Source organism: Paramormyrops kingsleyae, chromosome 24, assembly GCF_048594095.1.
Source record: "Paramormyrops kingsleyae isolate MSU_618 chromosome 24, PKINGS_0.4, whole genome shotgun sequence".
NCBI lineage: Eukaryota > Metazoa > Chordata > Actinopteri > Osteoglossiformes > Mormyridae > Paramormyrops > Paramormyrops kingsleyae.
Window position 1 is genome coordinate 8,110,612 of NC_132820.1, and position 19,615 is coordinate 8,130,226.

At 48.0% G+C, this 19,615-nt stretch overlaps 1 protein-coding gene across 6 annotated transcripts in view; it reads right to left on the reverse strand.

Moving 5' to 3' along the window:
- Positions 1 to 19,615, reverse strand: part of LOC111839579 (disks large homolog 4) — a 77,807-nt gene that overhangs the window by 35,991 nt on the left and 22,201 nt on the right. For 2 of the 6 annotated variants that reach the window (XM_023803642.2, XM_023803641.2), the window contains exons 1-2: positions 10,228 to 10,380; positions 1,260 to 1,421 (exon numbers count right to left, since the gene is read on the reverse strand). In XM_023803642.2, the coding sequence (XP_023659410.1) occupies positions 1,260 to 1,421; positions 10,228 to 10,344 (279 nt within the window). In that variant the 5' untranslated portion in view covers positions 10,345 to 10,380. Of the gene's footprint in view, positions 1 to 1,259; positions 1,422 to 10,227; positions 10,381 to 11,195; positions 11,456 to 18,482; positions 18,500 to 19,615 lie in introns of those variants that run through there. The other 4 variants (XM_072706408.1, XM_072706407.1, XM_072706410.1 and 1 more) reach the window with 3 other exon arrangements.

Consider the following 19,615-nt stretch of genomic DNA (forward strand, 5'->3'; position numbering starts at 1 on the left):
TTTATGTAAGTAATTTATATCACTGACACCCATTTGGAGGAACCCTGGACATAGTATAGTCTTGCAAACAGATGGGCCAACCTTACCATTAGCTAATAATATGTTTTGAATTGGTGAGTGACAGGAGGGCAAGCCAATCAGCTTTTGGCTGGGGTCAGTGCCCCACATGGCCCGCCCCTCTATACACTTACTAGTCTTGAGAGAAACTTGAAGCCTTGATTGTCGATGATTGCATTACCTATAAAGCAAAGGGACAAGACCAGCTACTAGGGGAGAAGCCAGGCAGAGGTGACAGCCCCAAAATCTGTCCCCCTGCAGAAAACCTCGAGGGCTTTTGCCTGGATGACTGGTTCAGTTTCAGAGACACAAAAACAGGCAACAGAGAGGACACCCCTGAGCCCATCTCTGATGTCATAAGTGAAGGCTGACTGATGTCAGGACCCTCAGGCGACTCCTACCTCACACACTCCCATCTCCATCTGTACACCGCAGGGCATCCCGGGGATATAAGAAACATTGTATGGGGAAATGGGCCCCCGATTGGAAAGAGAGCATTCCTATTGGTGGGGAGGGGAGACATGATGGGAAAGTGAGCATCCTTATTGGTCAGGAGGGGAGAGCTGATAGGAAACATGGGAACGTGGGAGATGCTAAATGGCCCTGCCGATCACCATGATAGGGACTCATGAGTAAGAGACCTTATCCGCATTGAACATACCAGGTCTATTATACAAGAAACGCCAGCACACATCAACATTTCAATAAGCAGAAATATATTAGGGATTCAAATGTGGTAAGAACACTATAACTGCTGTGGAAATGTAATATTAATAAAGAGGATGGATTTAAAATGAAACCGCAGCCAAACAAAGTGTCTGCCTCTGTGTGCCAGTTGGGTGGGGTGGGGTGGGGTGGGGTGGGGTGGGGTGGGGGGCTAAATAATGCAGAGCCGTTAAAAGGCAGTCGGACTCCCACCCCCCCTACGCCGCCAGGATGGACAGATGGTCCTGCACGCCCCAGAGGGAGAGCAAGGAGTGAGCGGGGGGGCAAAGAGAGGGTGTGAATGAGTAAGAGGGCGTATACCACTCAGGGGCCATAATTCATACAGAGGGGCCAACCTTACCATGAGCCAATAATATGTTTTGAATTGATGAGTGACAGAAGCGGGGGCCAATCAGCTGGGGTCAGTGCCCCATGTGGTCGTATCCCCAAACAATATTGTGTAACTTATCTCCAAAGCTCCGCCCCCCTGGACTCACCTTGATGGGGGATAGGTGAGCGTGGGGGATGTATCCGTGTACATTATCCATGGCCGCCAGGTTCTTGTCGCTCATGTGCAGCAGCTCGCCGCTCTTCCCCTGGGCCAGGTGGGCGGGGCTGTGCTCCAAGGGGGGGGTCTCTTCATCCTGGTACCTGTATTTCTGTAGGTGGAGGGGGGACGGAGTCAGTGGCATGTCATAATGGGGCAGGCATGAGAGGCTGAAGTAATAGAACGCCTGGAATGACGCTCTTTGCGCCTAAATCGTTTTGAACGCCTGTTACGCAAATTCGGTCCTTTTTACGATTTTTAATTTTCTGAAAGATCGACGACGAGACTAATTCTGGTTTCTGCCGAAAGCCCCAGTTCGGTGGCTGGGCCCCCAGAGCGAGCTCATTAACGAACCGCAAACGCATCAATTCTGGACGAAAAGGCCATCAACTAACCGGGACGCGATCGTCTTCCCAGCCGAACCGGAGCCTACGGTAGGACAGGGGCGACGGGGCCGTTTGTTTATGGATTTTCCCTCCAATTAAAACAGAGTCGGAGAGCAAAGTGCGTGATATGAACTTTTTTTTCCCTGAAGCAGCACTTTTAAATTACGCTTTTATTCAGCCAGGCCGGCTGAGCGAGATCCTCTCATTTACAATAATAACCTGGTCAGGATTAAAGGGGGAAAAAAAGCAAAACATTACAAACATTCATCACAGGATATAGAAGGCATGCAGCCACATTGCTAATAAATGGCAGGGGTGCGGATTTACATAAACAGACTCATAAAAACAGTCAAGGTAAGAGATGTTTGCCAACTTCAGAGCTTCGCGCAGCGCAATGCAGGGACATTCTAGGCTTCAGAGAGAGAGAGAGAGAGAGAGAGAGAAAGATCAGGGGAACGAGCAGAGAGCTGGCGCCTCTCTGTGACTGCGGAGTGTAAACAAAAAGTGAGTTTGCTGGACGATGCACATCAGGATGCCAGTTCATCACAGGGCACACACACACACACACACACACACACACACAGGTTTGTAATTATATCTTTATGGGGGCGGTCCATCCATTTCTATGGGGCAAACTCAAACCCAATTATTACAACTCTAACCCCCTACCCAGCCCGAACCTTAACCATAAGTAACCAAACAAAATGCAAGACTTTTGGCAAAAATATGGTCCCCACAACACCAAAATAACAGGTTTTTGTCATGATATCGCAGAGATATGGTCCCCACAATGTAATATTTACATAACCACAAACACACACACAATGTCACACGCCATAACATGCAAACACACATCACAGGCAATTCGGAGATGCCGATTCTCCAAAAACATACTGGTCAAGTGGTTGTAGGATAGATGGAAGGGCCTACAGATGGATGGATGGTATAAAATGGTACCGAACCCAGTTCCTTTCATTTTAAGCAGTAAGAAGCCTGGTGATACCCCCCCCCCCCAGTGCTGGTCTCTCCCGCAGCTGACTACAGGGCAGGGGATTGTTATTTTTGGACAGTGATCCCTGTAACTGGTACCATCCTCACAGGGGCGTGAAACGTGCGGCGACACACGTCCAGCTGACACCGTCGCTTTCCAGTGAGAGAAACAGCCTCGGCCTTGAGCCACGCCAGCGGCCTGCTCCCCAGGCGTCCACGCGCGCGAGCACTTACACGCACACGCACACGCACACGCATACGTGGTACCTTCTCCCTCCCCCGTTCCGCACGCAGAGAGGGCAGCTGCCGGCTTTGTTCCTGTGGGGCTCATCTCTTTTATCTGGCTGCATGGGACTGCACTCTGCACACACACACACCCACACACACACACACACACACACACAGCTCTGAATTGCTCTCGTAAAGAAGCTGCACCCCTGAGTGAAGTTAAGTGATGTGAGACAATCGGGGATAAATAAATAAGCAAATAAATAATAGATAGCAAAGTCTATGCTGGATCTGAAACACTTTCGTATCTCCAGCCTGGCAGATTTTACAATGAACTGCCAGAGGAGGCGACTACAAGAGGAGGCGACTACAAGAGGAGGCGACTACAAGAGGAGACGACTACAAGAGGAGGCGACTACAAGAGGAGGCGACTACAAGAGGAGACGACTACAAGAGGAGGCGACTACAAGAGGAGGCGACTACAAGAGGAGACGACTACAAGAGGAGGCGACTACAAGAGGAGACGACTACAACATCGCCCCCCTGCTCTAGAGTGGCTGCAATTGTTCCTCCAACCGAGTGGAAGCAGGTCGGCTGGGATATCGCTCTCTGGGGCTGCATGCTACCAGGTGCTAAGGACTGTTTGTGCAGAACGACATCATGAAGCACCGCATTAAAGAACCCTGGACCAGGTAAGCTGACAGAGTGGACCGCAGAAACCTTCTGTAAGTCAGAGCAGATGCACGGAATCCGTAGACGATGGGCAAACTTGACCATGGGCCATCAGAGAGACATGAGATCCGATGCACAGTGTTAATATGTGATAGCTACCCTGTCATATCATGGCCACGAGGACCTGGAGCCGGGTCTGGGAAGCATAGGGAGCTGACAGAGAACCTGAACATCAGCAAGCTAAGAGGTGTTTAGTGGACCCTGAACATCAGCACACTGAGAGCTGCCTAGTGGAACCCGATCATCAGCATACTGAGAGAAATTTAGAGGAACTTGAACATCAGCATGCTGAGCGGCATTTAAAGGAACCTGAACATCAACATTATGGATGCTGTTGAGTGAAAGCTGAACACCAGCACGCTGAGAGCCATTTAGAGAAACCTGAACAATTGTTCTTAGATTTCGAGTGGTACCTGAGCCACCAGTATAGGAGACCCAGAGCAGAGGCTGGAATCGAACCAGCAGTCCAGAACCTCCATCGCTACCCACTTGGTCTCTGTACACAGAGCCAGTGTAACCAGAAATATGTGGCATCTGCAACCAGTGCAACCAGCAACTCACAGCATCTACAATATAACCAGCACAGTCAGCGACATCGAGCAACTACTAGCGATCACAATCAATGCAGCCTGCAGCAACTGAGAAGCTGAACTCTGACATCACGAACGACCACAGACGCACATAAAGTCACAGACAATCAAAAAGATACAAATACACACGCAGACACTCTGCCGCACCATAAGGCCGCAGCTTCAGAGGAAGCAGAAGAAACTGATACAGAGCAGAGCAGTAACTGTGGGGGGGGGGGAGGGAAGCAGGGGGGGGGGCGCGCTCCTACGATATCACATTACACCGAGACAGCAAGGCCATGAGACACCCAGCAACGGGGAGTGAATTGGCACCGGGAAGCGGGAAGCAGAGATGGCGCGAGCGCGTTGAGGGCCTCCCTGCACACAGCAGCATCCGGCCACGGCCCTCACCTGAGCACGGCCTACTTACACGCGCCCGGGCGCCACCCCCAGACACTACTGCTCTACTTCGCTGCAGAGATCATGCTTTTTCCTGGTTTCAGCATCAACACCCGTCAGGCGTGCCCCAGATTTTTGCTTCGATAAACACTTTCACTCCCTAAAGAGAATTTCTAGGATATTCACACATAATATTATTCGCAGTACGATAGAGTCGTCTACAAGCAGACCACAACCTGGGACATGACAAAACAGAACAACTTAAATACTGACAGTGATGATTATGACTGCGTCACTGCTATTTATCCAGGGAAAGTGAAACATTTTTGTTTTATTTATAATTCACAGATTGTAATAATAGGATGTTACAGAAAATTAGTAGATCACGTGGAAGTTGTGTGAGGGGATCATTGTAGGGAGATGGAGACCCATGTGTGTGTTAGTGTGAGTGTGTGTTTGTGTGTGAGGGAGGGGAGGACAGCATGAGAGCTGACATTCAATTGGGTATTTAGGCATGACAAGATTTAATACACAAGGCTGGGAATTTAAAATACAGAGATGGGGAGGGGAGGGGCGGGGTCAGACGGAGGGGGTGGGGCTTTGTGAGGGGGCGGGGTCAGACTGAGGGGGCGGAGTCAGGTTGAGGGGCGTGGTCATGCTGAGGGGGTGGGGCTTTGTGAGGGGGCGGGGTCAGACTGAGGGGCGGGGTCAGGCTGAGGGGGCGGGGCTTTGTGAGGTTGCTGAGGAAACTGGACAGGCAGAGCTGTGTACAGAGGGAGAGAGATGCTGCTAATGCTGTTGTCAGGAGTATTTAAGAGATTAAGGGGGAGGGACAGACTGTCCTCTATGCTGCAGTGTGACAGCGCCCCCAAACTGCCACAAGGAGGAACAGCAACCCTGCACACACACAGGAGAATACAAACACACACAAACATACAGACACACATAAACATACATAGGAAAACACTGAGCAATAATACACACACACACACACACACACACACACACATCACCACTCTCCCCATTAGTCATTATATCATTTCAAATGTCGTAAAAATGGGTTTATTAGCCGGGGGGGACTTGGATGGTCTCGGCGTGCCTGGGTGGGGCGGGGTGTGCCTGGGCGGGGCGGGGCGGGGCGGGGCGTGCCTGCGTGGGGCGAGGGCGGGGCGGGGCGTGCCTGGGCGGGGCGGGGCGTGCCTGGGCGGGGCGGGGAGGGGCGGACCATTTGTGCCAACTGAGGCGGGTTGGTTCCTCTGGGGCCCTGGTGAGCGGCTTCTCCACGCAAAGGCGGAACGCTGCATCACAGGCCTCCTCAAGGGAGCCCTGGCCATTTCACACCCCCTCACCTCGCTCCGTACCTGACACTCTGCCACTGCCGCTTCTCCGGCCATGTGTCAGTCCCTTAGCCATGTTGGTTACTCCCAAGAGCTGACCTTTGACCTGCTAAAATAACCACCGCAGACAGAGAGTGGTTGGTTCACTCCTAACCTGCGGTACGAGGCCCGGCGTGAAAGCGCACCAGGACGCATCGCCGCAGTGGGCGGAGCTTAGGGCTCCTCCATCGTGTACGTACACATTCGCTGTGGAGAGCCATCGAGGCTGGCAAACGCAGAGAGCTACTTCCAGTCCCAGATGACGGATTGATCCGAAACACAGTTCAACCACACACCATACAGGAAACAGATAAATATTAATAACCTCTCAATAATTTAATACCTCTGATCATAAGATACCTGCAGTCGATATAATTGATGCCGTCATTATATTTCGTGAACAGCTGGACCTGAAGCTAAAAAAACCATGTTACTCAACAGGTCAGAACTTGGGGATTCAGACCTATGCCCTTCCGGTTCCGACATTCTGCCCAGATGCTTCCGGATGCCTCAGACCTCAGGGATGTGAGGAAGAGGACATTCTTCCTACCGGCTAAATGGTGACTCAGTTGTCTGAGTCCGTACAAACATGCCATGTGCTGGGTATTGATCAGGATCAAGCTGTAACCAACGCAACTCCTGCTGTCAGCAAATCTCGAGGGTTTCGCCAGATTGCATTCTGACAGAGGACGTGTGTTTGTCTGCACGTGATGTGTACGTGGAGAGGAGGCAGCCATTTAAAAGTGGAAGCTATATCCAAGGTTAGATCTACGCTGATACACTGATGAGCGACGGAAGTGGCCCCGGAGGACAGTCATGTGACAGGAAGTGAGGCCGCGGAGGTGCCGCCCGACTTCAGTTTGCTCCCATAAAATGTAAAACAAGGTATCGGGTTTATCGAATGACCTGGGGAGTCGAGGATGTAATGTGAGCCACCCCCACCCCCCCAGCCACCAGAGACACTCCCTGCCAAGCCAGCAGACATGAACTCACAGGCACACCCAGACTTATTGGACCCTTTGGGAAAAGACAGGAAGCCCATGCTGATGTAGTGAGGGGTGACATCATTGAAGTGAAGCTCAATAACAGCATACTGACTCTGGACTGATTACTGGAAGCTTATGGGTTTGAAGCCCGGGAGGCCCGCTACACACCCAAATTCCTTGAGATGTGAGATTTGGTTGTTTACACGCTGGATAACAAATATCATGAGGCTCACGTCGGATTCCTTGCAGAGCCGTGAGGACCAAGTGGGATCAGCGCTTCCAGCTTGGGTTCCGCTCGCACGCCCCCAAAAGTCCTTGGCGGGCAGGATTATCGATCAGCCTGATCGGCTAGCAGACGGTGGCTTGGGTCTTGACAGCACAGGCCAAGACCCGTGGTCGGTTTCCCTTCCCGTAAGATATAGTTAACCAGTCCCCCGTGAGCTGCTCCATCGATCCCATGCAGCGACATCCAGACCCCTCCCCAGTGGCCGGCCCCTAGTCCTGTCCCCCAGTGATTTTAATGTCTCTCACCCCCCAATGAGCACTCACAGAATCTCTGTTTTGTGGTGAGGGAGAAAAATGGAGGTCGCTTGTGATGTATAACTGAATGTGACGTGGATATCGCGGCTGATGGGTGTTTCTGTGAGAATTTCCCATAATTCCCCACAGGGATGTGTGGCGCAGTCATTAAGTTGCTTTGCAGACATATAATGTGTCCTTGTGTATTTTTTACTGAACCGCTCTGGGTAAGTGCTAGGGTACAACAGCCGTTGTCCCACGAGGGAACTGACCTTGCGACCTTCAGGTGCCGGGGCTGTAGTGTGTCACCTTTAAACTGCAGTTGCGTTGAGGCTACAGCTTTAGAATATTTAATATATGCAGCTGAGGCTTAAAAACGAACATGTGATGTAATTACAAATAAGAACAGAACTGCAAGTCTGAATCCCACGGAGACACTGATTGTTAACAGTCTGCTCGCTATTTCCTCAGACGTCGAGTCTACATATATGTATGGCACCACGCCCCCCCCCCCCCCCCCCCCCCCCCCCACTGCCCAGTGCAGTATTGATTTATGCGACAAGGACAGTGCACTGGCACACATAGGCTTTGGCCGTGCCGCTCCAGACAGGGCCGTCAATCTCCCACACACACACACTCACGTGGCTTATCATACTTCCATTCTGGTCATTTAAAAGTTCACTGTGTCCCACCCATGCGATGAGGATGGAGGGAGCTGGACCTCACAGACAAACTGGCAGAACAAAAGGGGCTTTTAGCCAAAGTTCTGATTGTAAGTGTGAAACGCGGCAGCCCCCAACTCAAAGTATTCCTCAGACATGGGACGAGAGAATGCCATCGTACCGGGTAGGGTGAAGGAACCGGGTACACAGGTAAAACCATGGTAATAGGAAAGAACCAGCCCAAAGACGAGGAGTAACCACCTTCTCAGTCCCAACTGTGGTACTACGGTATAGTACCCTTGAGTAAGGTACTTAGCATGAATTACAGCCAGTGGATGCAGTAACCCTAGCAGGGGTACATACCAGTAAAATCTGTAGGTCCTTTTGGGAAAATGCATCAGCCAAGCGACTAACAGGGCATATGCAAGAATAACAGGAATAAAATGTGAATGAGGGTTTGAGATATTTTATTTATGAGGCCCAATATGTTACCGCTTGCTCATACGGCAGATGTGCTCTGTTCTCCGGAAGTCCTGCATAGTGCGTGAACCGATATAACTGCCGGGGGGGGAGGGACGTTGTTTAAAAGGAAGAATTTGCAAAGTTTGGCCACATAATGCCTTGGAAATTTACACAGGAGCTTATTTCAGTCAGCCTCAGTACCCTAAACAGTCTGATGGCGCTATTTGATTTCTAATTGAATTTCTGTTTCACAGAACGTTGTATTATGGTATACTGAGAGGGGGCGGGGACTCGTTACATTTATAATATATTTTTTGTATAAAAGCCTTTTAGCTGTACATTAACAAGTAGGCTATGATTATACCTATTGTATATTTAATTATGGTATTTCATGTTATAAAAACCACACTTAAAGACAGCCTCATTAGAATTCCGGGGCAAATAATATTTTAAGGGCGTGCCAAGACAAATGTCAAACAATCATAACACATCAAACGCGTAATACATTTCAGACCCAGCACATTCATCATTCATAGTTATACTGCACTATTAGTAGATAGGCCTATTTAAGTTTCGCCTTGTGGAATTTTCGCACACCACTTCCACTTAAAGTAAACTAACACTTGCGTATATAAACCGCCAGTAAAACTGCCACGGAAAGATAAATACATAGGCCTATCATTTAAAATATTACGTTTTAGGCTGTTTCCGTGTTGCTGTATTACGACAAGCGGCATAAAAATCAATCACCACACCCTTGTGGACACAGTCCGCAGAAGCCAAATGAGAAGTGTCATTTAACTGTGCCCATCGTCTCCCCAGTGGCACTGTCGGGGGGGGGGTGCAATATCCATTAATATTAATAGTTCAATTATTATACACCATGCGTAATACTTATTATGCATGCTGTAACGTAACTACAGCACCATCAACAAATCAAAAAATATGTAAATAACACAGCAATGAGCAATGAGCGTGTTTAAATCTGGCACATTACAGGCCAATTTGTCTCAGTAAGAAGTTTGACTTGTGTTAAAACGTCAAAGTACTTGCGTACTCAAAAACCCGTGAAACAGGCCGCGTTGTTCTCATTCGTGTAATTTAAACAGATTATACAAATCCAGGAATACACGCGTCCGAAGTTTAAACCCAAGAAGCGTGTCCAGCCCGTAGTTTCTGTCAACACTATATAATTTGGCACATGGCTTTATTAACCCGCACCGCGACACTGAATTACCGAAACGGATTTGGAAATTAAACCGCAGAAAAGGGACAAATGCCGACAAGTTAAAATCAGATTATACTGAGGGAGTACAATTGTGCTGCAGCGAACAGGAATTTCATTCCAGCACATAAGTGTCAAAAAGCGCAGTCAGCAGCTCCAAAATATCGCGTTCGGATGTGATGCATTTCATAAGCGGCAATTAACTCTGATATTCCTTATCTGCCGGCTTTTGTCACCTCCCGCCCGACTCGCATTTCACTTACACACGCCGTTTTTCAGGCCCCGGGTTCATTCATCGCTTATTCCTCTCGGAGCACATCGGAGAGACGCGTCGGAGGGAGCGGGGACCGGGGAGAAAGGCGCCCGGCCGCGGTGTCGCCTTACCTTGCAGCCGAACATCATGGACAGGGTCCGGCTACTACAGACGACCTTACACTGACACATCACCGGCGAAAAGCACTTCAGGTTCCTCACAGGCGGAGACATCAGCTCGACACCCATAGACCCGAACTACTGTCCACCGCCGGCGATTCAGAGCAGGCTATGGAGCAAACGGGCAGCGGGGATGGCTTCAAAAGCGGCTCAGTCGTATCCTAAGACGCTTGTTATCCCAGTGGCAGTCGGCATGCGTGTATCCGAGCGCTATTGTACTTATTGCTTTAATTACGGGATGGAACCTACAAAATGATACCAAGCAATCAGTTGCTGAAGTTCATTTAAATATTGCATGGTTAACAACGTATAAAATAGTGTCACACTCTCCATCCATTCCCTATTCAGTTGTCTCTCGCAATCTCCACCTTCTCTCTCTCTCTCTCTCTCTCTCTCTCTATGTGTGTGTGTGTGTGTGTGTATGGGTGTGTGTGTCTCTCTCTCCTTAGAGAGAAACTAAAAAGCAAGGGGGAGCAAGGGAGGGGGTCTGATCGACCGTAAAGATTGGAATGCGAGCGCAGTGTTACTTAAAGATGTCCGGGGGAAAAAGGCAAGGATGAACAAAGAGAAATACCGCGATTAAGAATACAATTACGCCGATCGACAGCGATAAGATCGGCCAAGAGTAAACATAAAAACACGGATAGCCACTGTTTGTATTATGGACGTAGGCCTCTATACATAACCGAATGAAACAGCTCGAGAGGGGCTGATAATAATGTGGGGCTAAGGTGCGATGTGTAAATTTAACACGCCACCTAAGTGAAAGGTAACCTTAGAGATAGTTCACAGGACGAGGCGCCTCTCACAAGGATGAAAACGGTTTACGCACGAATAAAACGGCATCGGGACAGCTACAGAGAGAAGTGAACACACGTGGACACAAACCCGTGGACACACGTAACACACAGCCCGGCCACCTTTGCTCTGATTTTCCTTTTCCTCCTCTGCGAAATGAAGGTCGTCAGCTGCCGAAGCAGGCTGTCCCAGCTCCCGCGGCTTCCGCGCGAACCTTTCGGCGTCTTCCCTCCTCTGCCGCGGAAAGCGCCCCTGCGATTGCTGATCCTTATACTAGCGAACAGGCTCTCTCTGTTACCAACACAAGAACCACTTTCACACTAAACTAATTATTTTCCGGGTTGATCTTGCAGCTGACTATTAAATGGGTCGAGGCAACTCTGTGAGAAAACGTGCGAACAGCGTTCCCTGGCGGCCGCAGATACGCATAACCACTGACCGCTGTCCGTGGTTCTGAACTGCGTACCTTCAACGTGACTGCTTAGTGTCCGGTGAACTTTATTCTGCTGCGGAACTGATGACATTGGAAACATACCGATACCAGACCATCACGCATATAAAACAATGCATAAATAATTAAGCACAGCTCAATGAAGAGCTGACAAAATATAGGCATGCATTTTTTTCAAGATCTATTCCAGAAACCCTACTGGTATTACTTATTGAATGTATCATGCGCGCTGTTGAGCACGCCGCCTCCTATCTGTTCGGGCCGACCCCCCTCCCCAATGCGTTCGCAGTAACTAGCAGCCGCCCGGTAACTTTCACACCGACCAAGGTGACCTCCTCTCCCTGGTCTTTACCCACAATCCCCGCCTTGGTGTTGGCTCTGTAATATGTATTACACCCGGCAGGGTGACAGGGAGACGCAGCGGTGTCAGAGTCAAGCAGAGACAGGATAGAAATAGATATCGGTGCATATTTTCCAGTGATACTTCCTTTACCAGTAACATAACCAGCATGCATATACCAATATGACCTTATGACACTGCACAATATACTAAATAAATGCCTCACAGTTTTAAACACAAAGCAAAATACAGGCTTGAGGGTCACAAAGGTGTTAATTCTCTATAAAGGGAGAAAAAAAAGTTTAAAAAGAATCATAAAAATGACTAATACATTCCGGGTGTTTTGGACTAAACACGTTTTTTTTTTTTTTTTGCATTGTGTTTGTGTTCAGTCGATAATTAAACTGCTGTGTTTGGGAAACAGAGGTCTCTGCAAAGCACAGAGGCTCATTATCATTAATTAGGTTTATTCTTCAGTGGCTAAGTGGGAGATTTCACCCACAGCAAACTCACACGGCGTATGGTTTCGTATTTCATACTTCCATTCATTTTTCATTTGCGGCATAAGTTTTGCTCAAGGATGCAAGTGCAGAATCCCTAATTGAAATCAGTAAACCGATTACTTGAAATGAAGACCAGCCATAATGTTAAACAGTACAGGAATGCAGTAAAACAAAAGAATGACTTGCATAAACGGGGGACACCCAGTGTAAAGATGACAGGTGCCTCCAAACAATTGTTTTTGCTGAGGTAAATGAGGGCATAAAAGCCTAACCCACTTAGAGATCATTAAGTGATATCCTGAGCTGGCCCGGATGTACATTATTTTGGCTATCACAGCTAAGAGATCTCAATGACTCTAAGATTGCAGAGATATAGTTAAAGTATACTTCCCAGTGACAAACTCTGATGGGAGAGTCTACAGTCTCACCAGGCCGGTTTCCACCCCTGTCAATCAAGCACTAAAATGAGGAATTTCTTGTAGAAGAATGCATTGTGTTCTTTTGGTGTCATATTGGGCACTTGTGCACATTATGCCAAGGTGAAATGAAGCAATTTCAATGGCTACTGGTGGGCCAGTGTCCTATTGGGGGACTTAATTTTACAGGATCAGAGACATTTTATTTAATATCAGTGCTAATTGAATCAATAACCAAAATACCTTTTTTTTTTTTTTTTACTGTGTAAGACCATTTCACAATGTTGAAATTTACCCAGCTCTGCCTGCATACAGTATGTAGAGGCTAACTGAGATGGTTCAGGTGAAAGACAATTCTCAGAAGTACTGCTGCAGACATGTGGTACTGTACCTCACCTCAGATCTGAACCCATAATACGGCATCAACGTCCAGTTCCTGAACCACCTCATTCCGCAACCTTCTAAACAGACAAAGCTCTGCTTTGAATAAACAGGGGCTCCCCAGCATCGTCACAGGAGACAGAGCAAGTTCATCAGCTGCATGGAGGGAGACGCTGGTTTATGCCGCTGGACAATGCAGTGCGCAAATAACATGCCAGCAGGGAAACGGCAGTGTGTGTTTGGCTTCCAGTCAATAAACCACTAAGTCCCATCCCAGCATAAAGTGGTGTTAGGGCATGTCAGACCTGCTGTTGCGATGCACTCGGGTAATTTTCTGGCGTCTAAGTACTGCATCTCACCTACTGCAGAAAAGCATAAGGCAATTAGATGTATCAGCCTAGGTTCAATATCAGATAATAACTAATTACTAATGCCCGGCATTGAACCATATTTACTCCGTGGCAAATTACTGATAAGGCAAAACATGACTTAGGTCCACTGTGGGAGATTGTCACATATTTTCATAAACAGATTTATCGTATTAAACGAGGGCAGAGTTTTTATTTATCGTTTGCACATTTGCTGACTGACCGTCAGACTGCTGGTTAAAGCGCGTTGCATTTGCTGTCGTGGCTGCTCTCATCCACAAGGCGGTGCTAGCGCGCCAGGTGGCCGCGCTATTGTGCATTCATCTCAGGAGCGACTGCGGAGCGGAGCTCCTCGCTTGCCTTGACGTCAGCATGAAGAGAGAGGACACGCCGCCGTTGGGTAGGCGGCGAGGGCGGCAGCAAGCACGGTCGCCAGTACGCCCCCACGTGTACCGGGGATCACACATCCTTCCCCCACCCATTTCGGCTGGATGGACCTGGACGTCATTCAGCGACCGGTGCACTGCCATCCCCAAAAGACCGTGCTACGTATAAGTTTCAAAAGCTATGTGGTTATATAACGCTTGTGTTTCACACCGATCGGTTAATTTGCTTTGTTTTCCAGTGAGACCGAAGCAGCAAGCATGTATGTACACATATCGATTGAGCACACAGCAAAGTAACCCCGTCTTTCTATTCGATCAATAACTTCATAAATACGACTCTCGTTTCAAGATCTCCCGCCCCGGTGCCATGTACGACATCGCCGAGCCGGCCTATTCCAACACGCATGAACAAATATGTTAAACAAGCAATAAATCGGCGCAATACCCCTTGCGCACGAGCAATCAAACTAAATCGGCCATCCGTATAACTACATGTGCCGGTCGTATACGAAACGAGAGGATTTAACAGCACAGCAGAGCTGGTACATCTCTACCTTAAACGAAAATGTCCCGCTAGTGTTGCAGAAATACCGCGAAGATGTTAACAGATATATTAATTTGCTGTACACCCCCTACCACCCGCCCAAATTGCAAATCGACATTAGAACCTATATTAATCATTTAAAACTCATTTTATTGTTGTCATATATAAGGAGTGCTCTTTGTTTCTGCACTAAAGTGTGACGGTGCGTGAAAAATTGAAGACGAAACCGCAATTAATCCTTCCTTCTGAAATGTTTACTATCTTTGATACCCTATGCTCATTTTCAGCCGTTATTTTGCACTGGTACCCAGCTATCTCATAAATAAACTGCATACAATAAGACCGATGGTTTGCCATTTGTACTGAGGGGTCTTCCTTCCCTCTAAACAACCCCCACCCCATTCCAGGATACTATGTATCCCTGTTGACAAGTGTCTCTGCCCTGTGACGACACGCGTCGAAATTTCCACACTCCTACTCAGACGCGCCTGTGATTCACGGCCCCGTTGCTAAATATACCGGCACTTGAGCTGACTCCATTCTACTACAGCCACGGAGTGATTCACATACGCGGCCACAGGTAAGCAACGGAAACCAAACAGTCGCTCATCCTCCTTTATCTCTCCGCCGTTTCTCTTCCTTCACACGCAATAAAAGTGACGCGAACTTCATCGGAGCCGCGCTCGTCCGCAGGCCCCGTGATCCGCGTGCGCCGGCGTCTCCGCCCGCACGCCTATGTCTGTACAAAGCGTTCTCTCGTGCGCCCGATTGTTCAAGGTTTCCATGGATATAAAACACGACTTAAAGCGGAGGGTCGACCTTGACCGCCTGTAAATGTCACGCAGCTAGAGGAATCTGAAATAAAGGAGGAAAACGGTCGGTGAAATAATGCTGGTTTTAGAACAGAATATAAAAGGTTGAAATTCAGTTTTAATGCCCCCCCCCCCACCGTACTGCACACCAACTGAGACTCATTCACGTGGTCATAAGGATGGAGAGGCTAGTAAATGGAAAGTGGGATGTAATCATAGGAAGATTCAGCTGTTGTAACTCTGAGCTGGTACGCCATCCGAATGCTTACATGAAATATCTTACATGGTTCTCTACACACAATGAGTAACCTTATTCCTGCAGTGAGCTTCCTTTCGGAAGGGTGACATGCTCATCAGCAATCGAAAGAAAGTCTGCAAACACTTAGCTTGGCAGGCCCTAAAACATTCCAGTTATGAGTTCTAGTGTAAAATCAGTATTCTTGTGCTGAAAGTGCAAAAAGGAAATAACACGACTGGGAAGGTCCTGACTTTGGAGACACATACATTAGCATTAATAATGAGAGTTGTGATATAATCCAAATTAAACCCATGCAGCAGGGAGTATTGGAAAAGGCCAGTGCTCCACTCACAGGAGAGACCCCTTAAAGTACCCTGCAGGGCTTGTAATGGCGGGGGTGGGGGTGGCTTTTCCCCCTCTTCTTAGCTGGCTTTCCTTAGACTGGAGGTAGATCAGACCCCAGCAATGCAGCATATCCCCAGCTAAGCTGTGTTTAAACTGCTTCCCTAACACCACACAGTATCTACTGACACTATCAATTACAGCATCTTTACAGTCAATACTGTCTGGTAGTGCTGGCCAAATGAAGCCTCATGAACCATTTGCTGTACTTCCTGACACCACTAGGTGGTGCTCTATGTTAAAAAAAAAAGACTGAAAGCACGCCCAAAAGCAAACCAAGAGCACCACCTAGTGGGGTCAGAAAATACAACAAATGGTTCGTAAGGGGACTTCAGGGGTGAGGGGGAGGGGCAATATAACATGCCTCACAGGGGAATATTTATAGGATGTCCCACACGCAACAAGTGATTGTTGAGCAACAGGTCACCGATGCAGAACAGGCCCTACTCCACAATACTCTGTATTACCCTGCTAGGGGCGTGCACAGAGGTGGAGCCAAGGTGAAGTGACCCCAGCTGAAAGCTGATTGGCCCTCGGAGTGCCCCCTCACCTGTCACTCACCAATTCACAACATATCATTGGCTAACTGTATGGTTAGCTCCTCTGTATGAATTATGGCCCCTCTTACCCCCTCCACTTTAAAAAAAAAAAATCATAGAATTGCCCCAGTACCCTGCCCAGCAGCAGAATCCATAGAAGGGAAACGGGGATGGTTCAGAGAGGACTTGTGGAGACTCCTGTTCCTGTGAACCCTGCTCTCCACACAAGCCCTGTTCTCCAAGAAGAACATTAGTTGACAAAATAGCCCCATCACAGCCTTTGCAATAGCCTGCTGTGTGAGACATGGAGATGTGGTCCAGCTGCATCTCAAAGCAACATCAGTCTCCACCGCGTTACCGCATCATACGATACAAACAGCAGCACACAGCCAAAGCACCACTCCCAAGAACCAGCGTGTTTCCATGACGACATCCACAGGGGGTGGGGAGCCGCCATTGGTCGGTCTGTTCCACATGTTTCACGTGGAAAGAACCGGCACACCTCCGGGTTTGAAACAGACTGAAACTCTCATGAATTTGTTCAGTGTCCTTGCCAACAAAACAAACTTAAGTTTATTTTATTGGTTTAGAGACATGTTTTTCTCTCCCTCTATTTTTTTTTCCAGGTACCAATTTTTGATACTGTTCCTAAAAATTAGAAGCTTAAAGAGGTCTTCAATCTGCATGCTCTGCTTCAGACTCAGATCACAAGATGTCAACAAGAGTTATAACCTCACACACAGGATTATATGTACGAACTAAATTTATAAACTACAGTGGTTTTTGGAATGGCTTCCAAAACTATAAAGATCTTATCCCAACATTACCCCTGTCCTGCCCTGATCGTCCGCTCCTTTCATGTGCCACGCCCCCTCGTTAACCTCGTGTGGGATCCCCATGTGATCAGCTGTTTCTGGTTGTTGTCATTAGTCCTCTGTGTTAAGTCCGCGTTTCAGTTTGTTTCCCCAGTCCGGTCATTGGGTGCGTTCAACTTGCTTACAGCGCTGGCTTAAAGCAACGCATTCTGATCCTGACGCAATGCATTACGGTTAGATGCATTGCGACCTCTCACCCGGCTGCACAAACTGGAACCGCCTCCGTGACGACACACCTTTGCCCTTATTGGCTGAAGAGTTTAGTTACACGCATGACGTTTGTATCCCAGGCAGTTTCGATGCGTAATCTGCTATTTCTCCAGAATATCACGTAAAGCAGTGAGAACTGGTTTTCAGTTAATTTACCTGGTAAAATAAAGTTTAAATAAATGACATAAATGCTCTAATAGTACACGTAAGTTAGTGGTTTATTTATTGTTAGTTACTGTAATGTTGCGTTGCTTTATTTGGTTAATCGTCCAGTCTGTGAAGAAGGCATTCAAGTAAGAATTGCATTGTAGTATGACTCATTTCCTGGCGTGTACAATTTATATTAGGTCAGCGTTCACGGTTCGACTTCTGATATTCAGATCGAGTTCTAGGTCAAAGTGGTTTGTTCGACTTTCAAGAAATTCGAGTTCTAGTGAGTTTGAGAACCGAGGTACCACTATATATTACTGCTCACCGAAGTAAATATTACATTAATAAAACAACACATTACACAGAGTTACACCCTTAGCTTCAGACACTGATGAATGACAGCTATCCCCTAATCTGTGGCATAAGCCATGACATGGTCAGTTACAGTCGTCCTCTTCCTTGTCTGCGGTCTAATACAGTGTTTCTGAAACCGGGCCTTAGGGATTCCCAGGCAGTCCACGTTTTTGCTCCCTCCCAGCTTCTGGTGGAGCATTATCACATTGAGGACCTTTAGAGGAACCTGAACATCAGCATGCTGATGAACGGCTGAAAATCCCTGGTCCACATTTTTGCTCCCTCCCAGCATGCTGATGTTCAGGTTCCTCTAAAGGTCCTCAATGTGATAATGTTCTACCAGAAGCTGGGAGGGAGCAAAAACGTGGACCAGGGATTTTCAGCCGTTCTCAAACTATGGATTCTTAAATAAAAACAGAACAGACTTTGGGACTCCTTACCACTAACGCAAGGTCAGAAAACCAGGGTGGGCTTTTTTGCTTCTTTATCCAGCAGGGGCTGCTCTAGACCTCTAGGTTGAAAACCGCTGGTCTGGGTGAATGGCTCTCAAGCTGGTGTTGTGTTCATACCGGGGCCTGCTCAAGGCATAAGCAAACTAAGAGGCTGCCTAGGGCCTAGCAGCCACCAGGGGGCGCCCCATCCAACCAGCCTGTCAGAATGGGAAAGAAGATGACAAATGACACCTATGTTGATCAAATTTTGCTTCAGGCCCTACAAAGGGTTGGGGAGGCATTGGTTGACATGCAGAGGCCCCATCAGGGCCCTCAGCATTTGTAGGCCCTGGAGACTGCTGTGCTCATATAATTAAATGTCTATTAAACATTACTCATTAATTGTCCAGTCTGATCGCATCAATATAACAACAGGATGTGGAACATGCTGAGGAATCCACTTTTACGTCCTGGACCTCAAGAGTGATGGCAACCATTCTTGGTCAAAATGACCCAACAGGCCAAGGTGTGGGATTCCACAGACAGAGTCACGTGTGATCACTCAGCTTCCAGCCCAGCGTTGCCAGAAAACCGCTCCGTCCTATTTGACGATCACCATTAGCCTGCGTAATCATCCAACCAATCATTCTTCAAGAATGATCCATGATCAGGCTGCCAATTCACCCAGCCTTTCTTAATGAAACAAGCCATTAATCGATCTTACTGGCCTTGTGATTCCATCGAGAGAATCAGAGTGGAGATGGTTACTGAAAAACAAATGCGCCATGACATGGGAGAGGTAATAGAAAATCAGAAGCAGGGTTCCCAGAGGCAATATGTGGCTTGGAGGGCCAGGAACCTGTGCTTGGGATTGGAAGGTCGGTGGTTCAAATCCCAGTTTTGACAAAGTGATTCTACTACTGCACCCCCGAATGAGGGCCTTAACCCCCAAACGCTCCAGGGTCTGGCTGACCCTGTTCTCTAAATTGCATGTCGCTTCAGATAAAAGCATCTGTTAAATGAAATGTCAGCCATATCCCCACAGGAACCATAGCTGGCCTTGGGTCACACCATAAAGACCTGCAAAGGGAAACTAAAGGGTCTTGCTTTGTATTTAGATTAATTACCAGGAACTTGGTTCT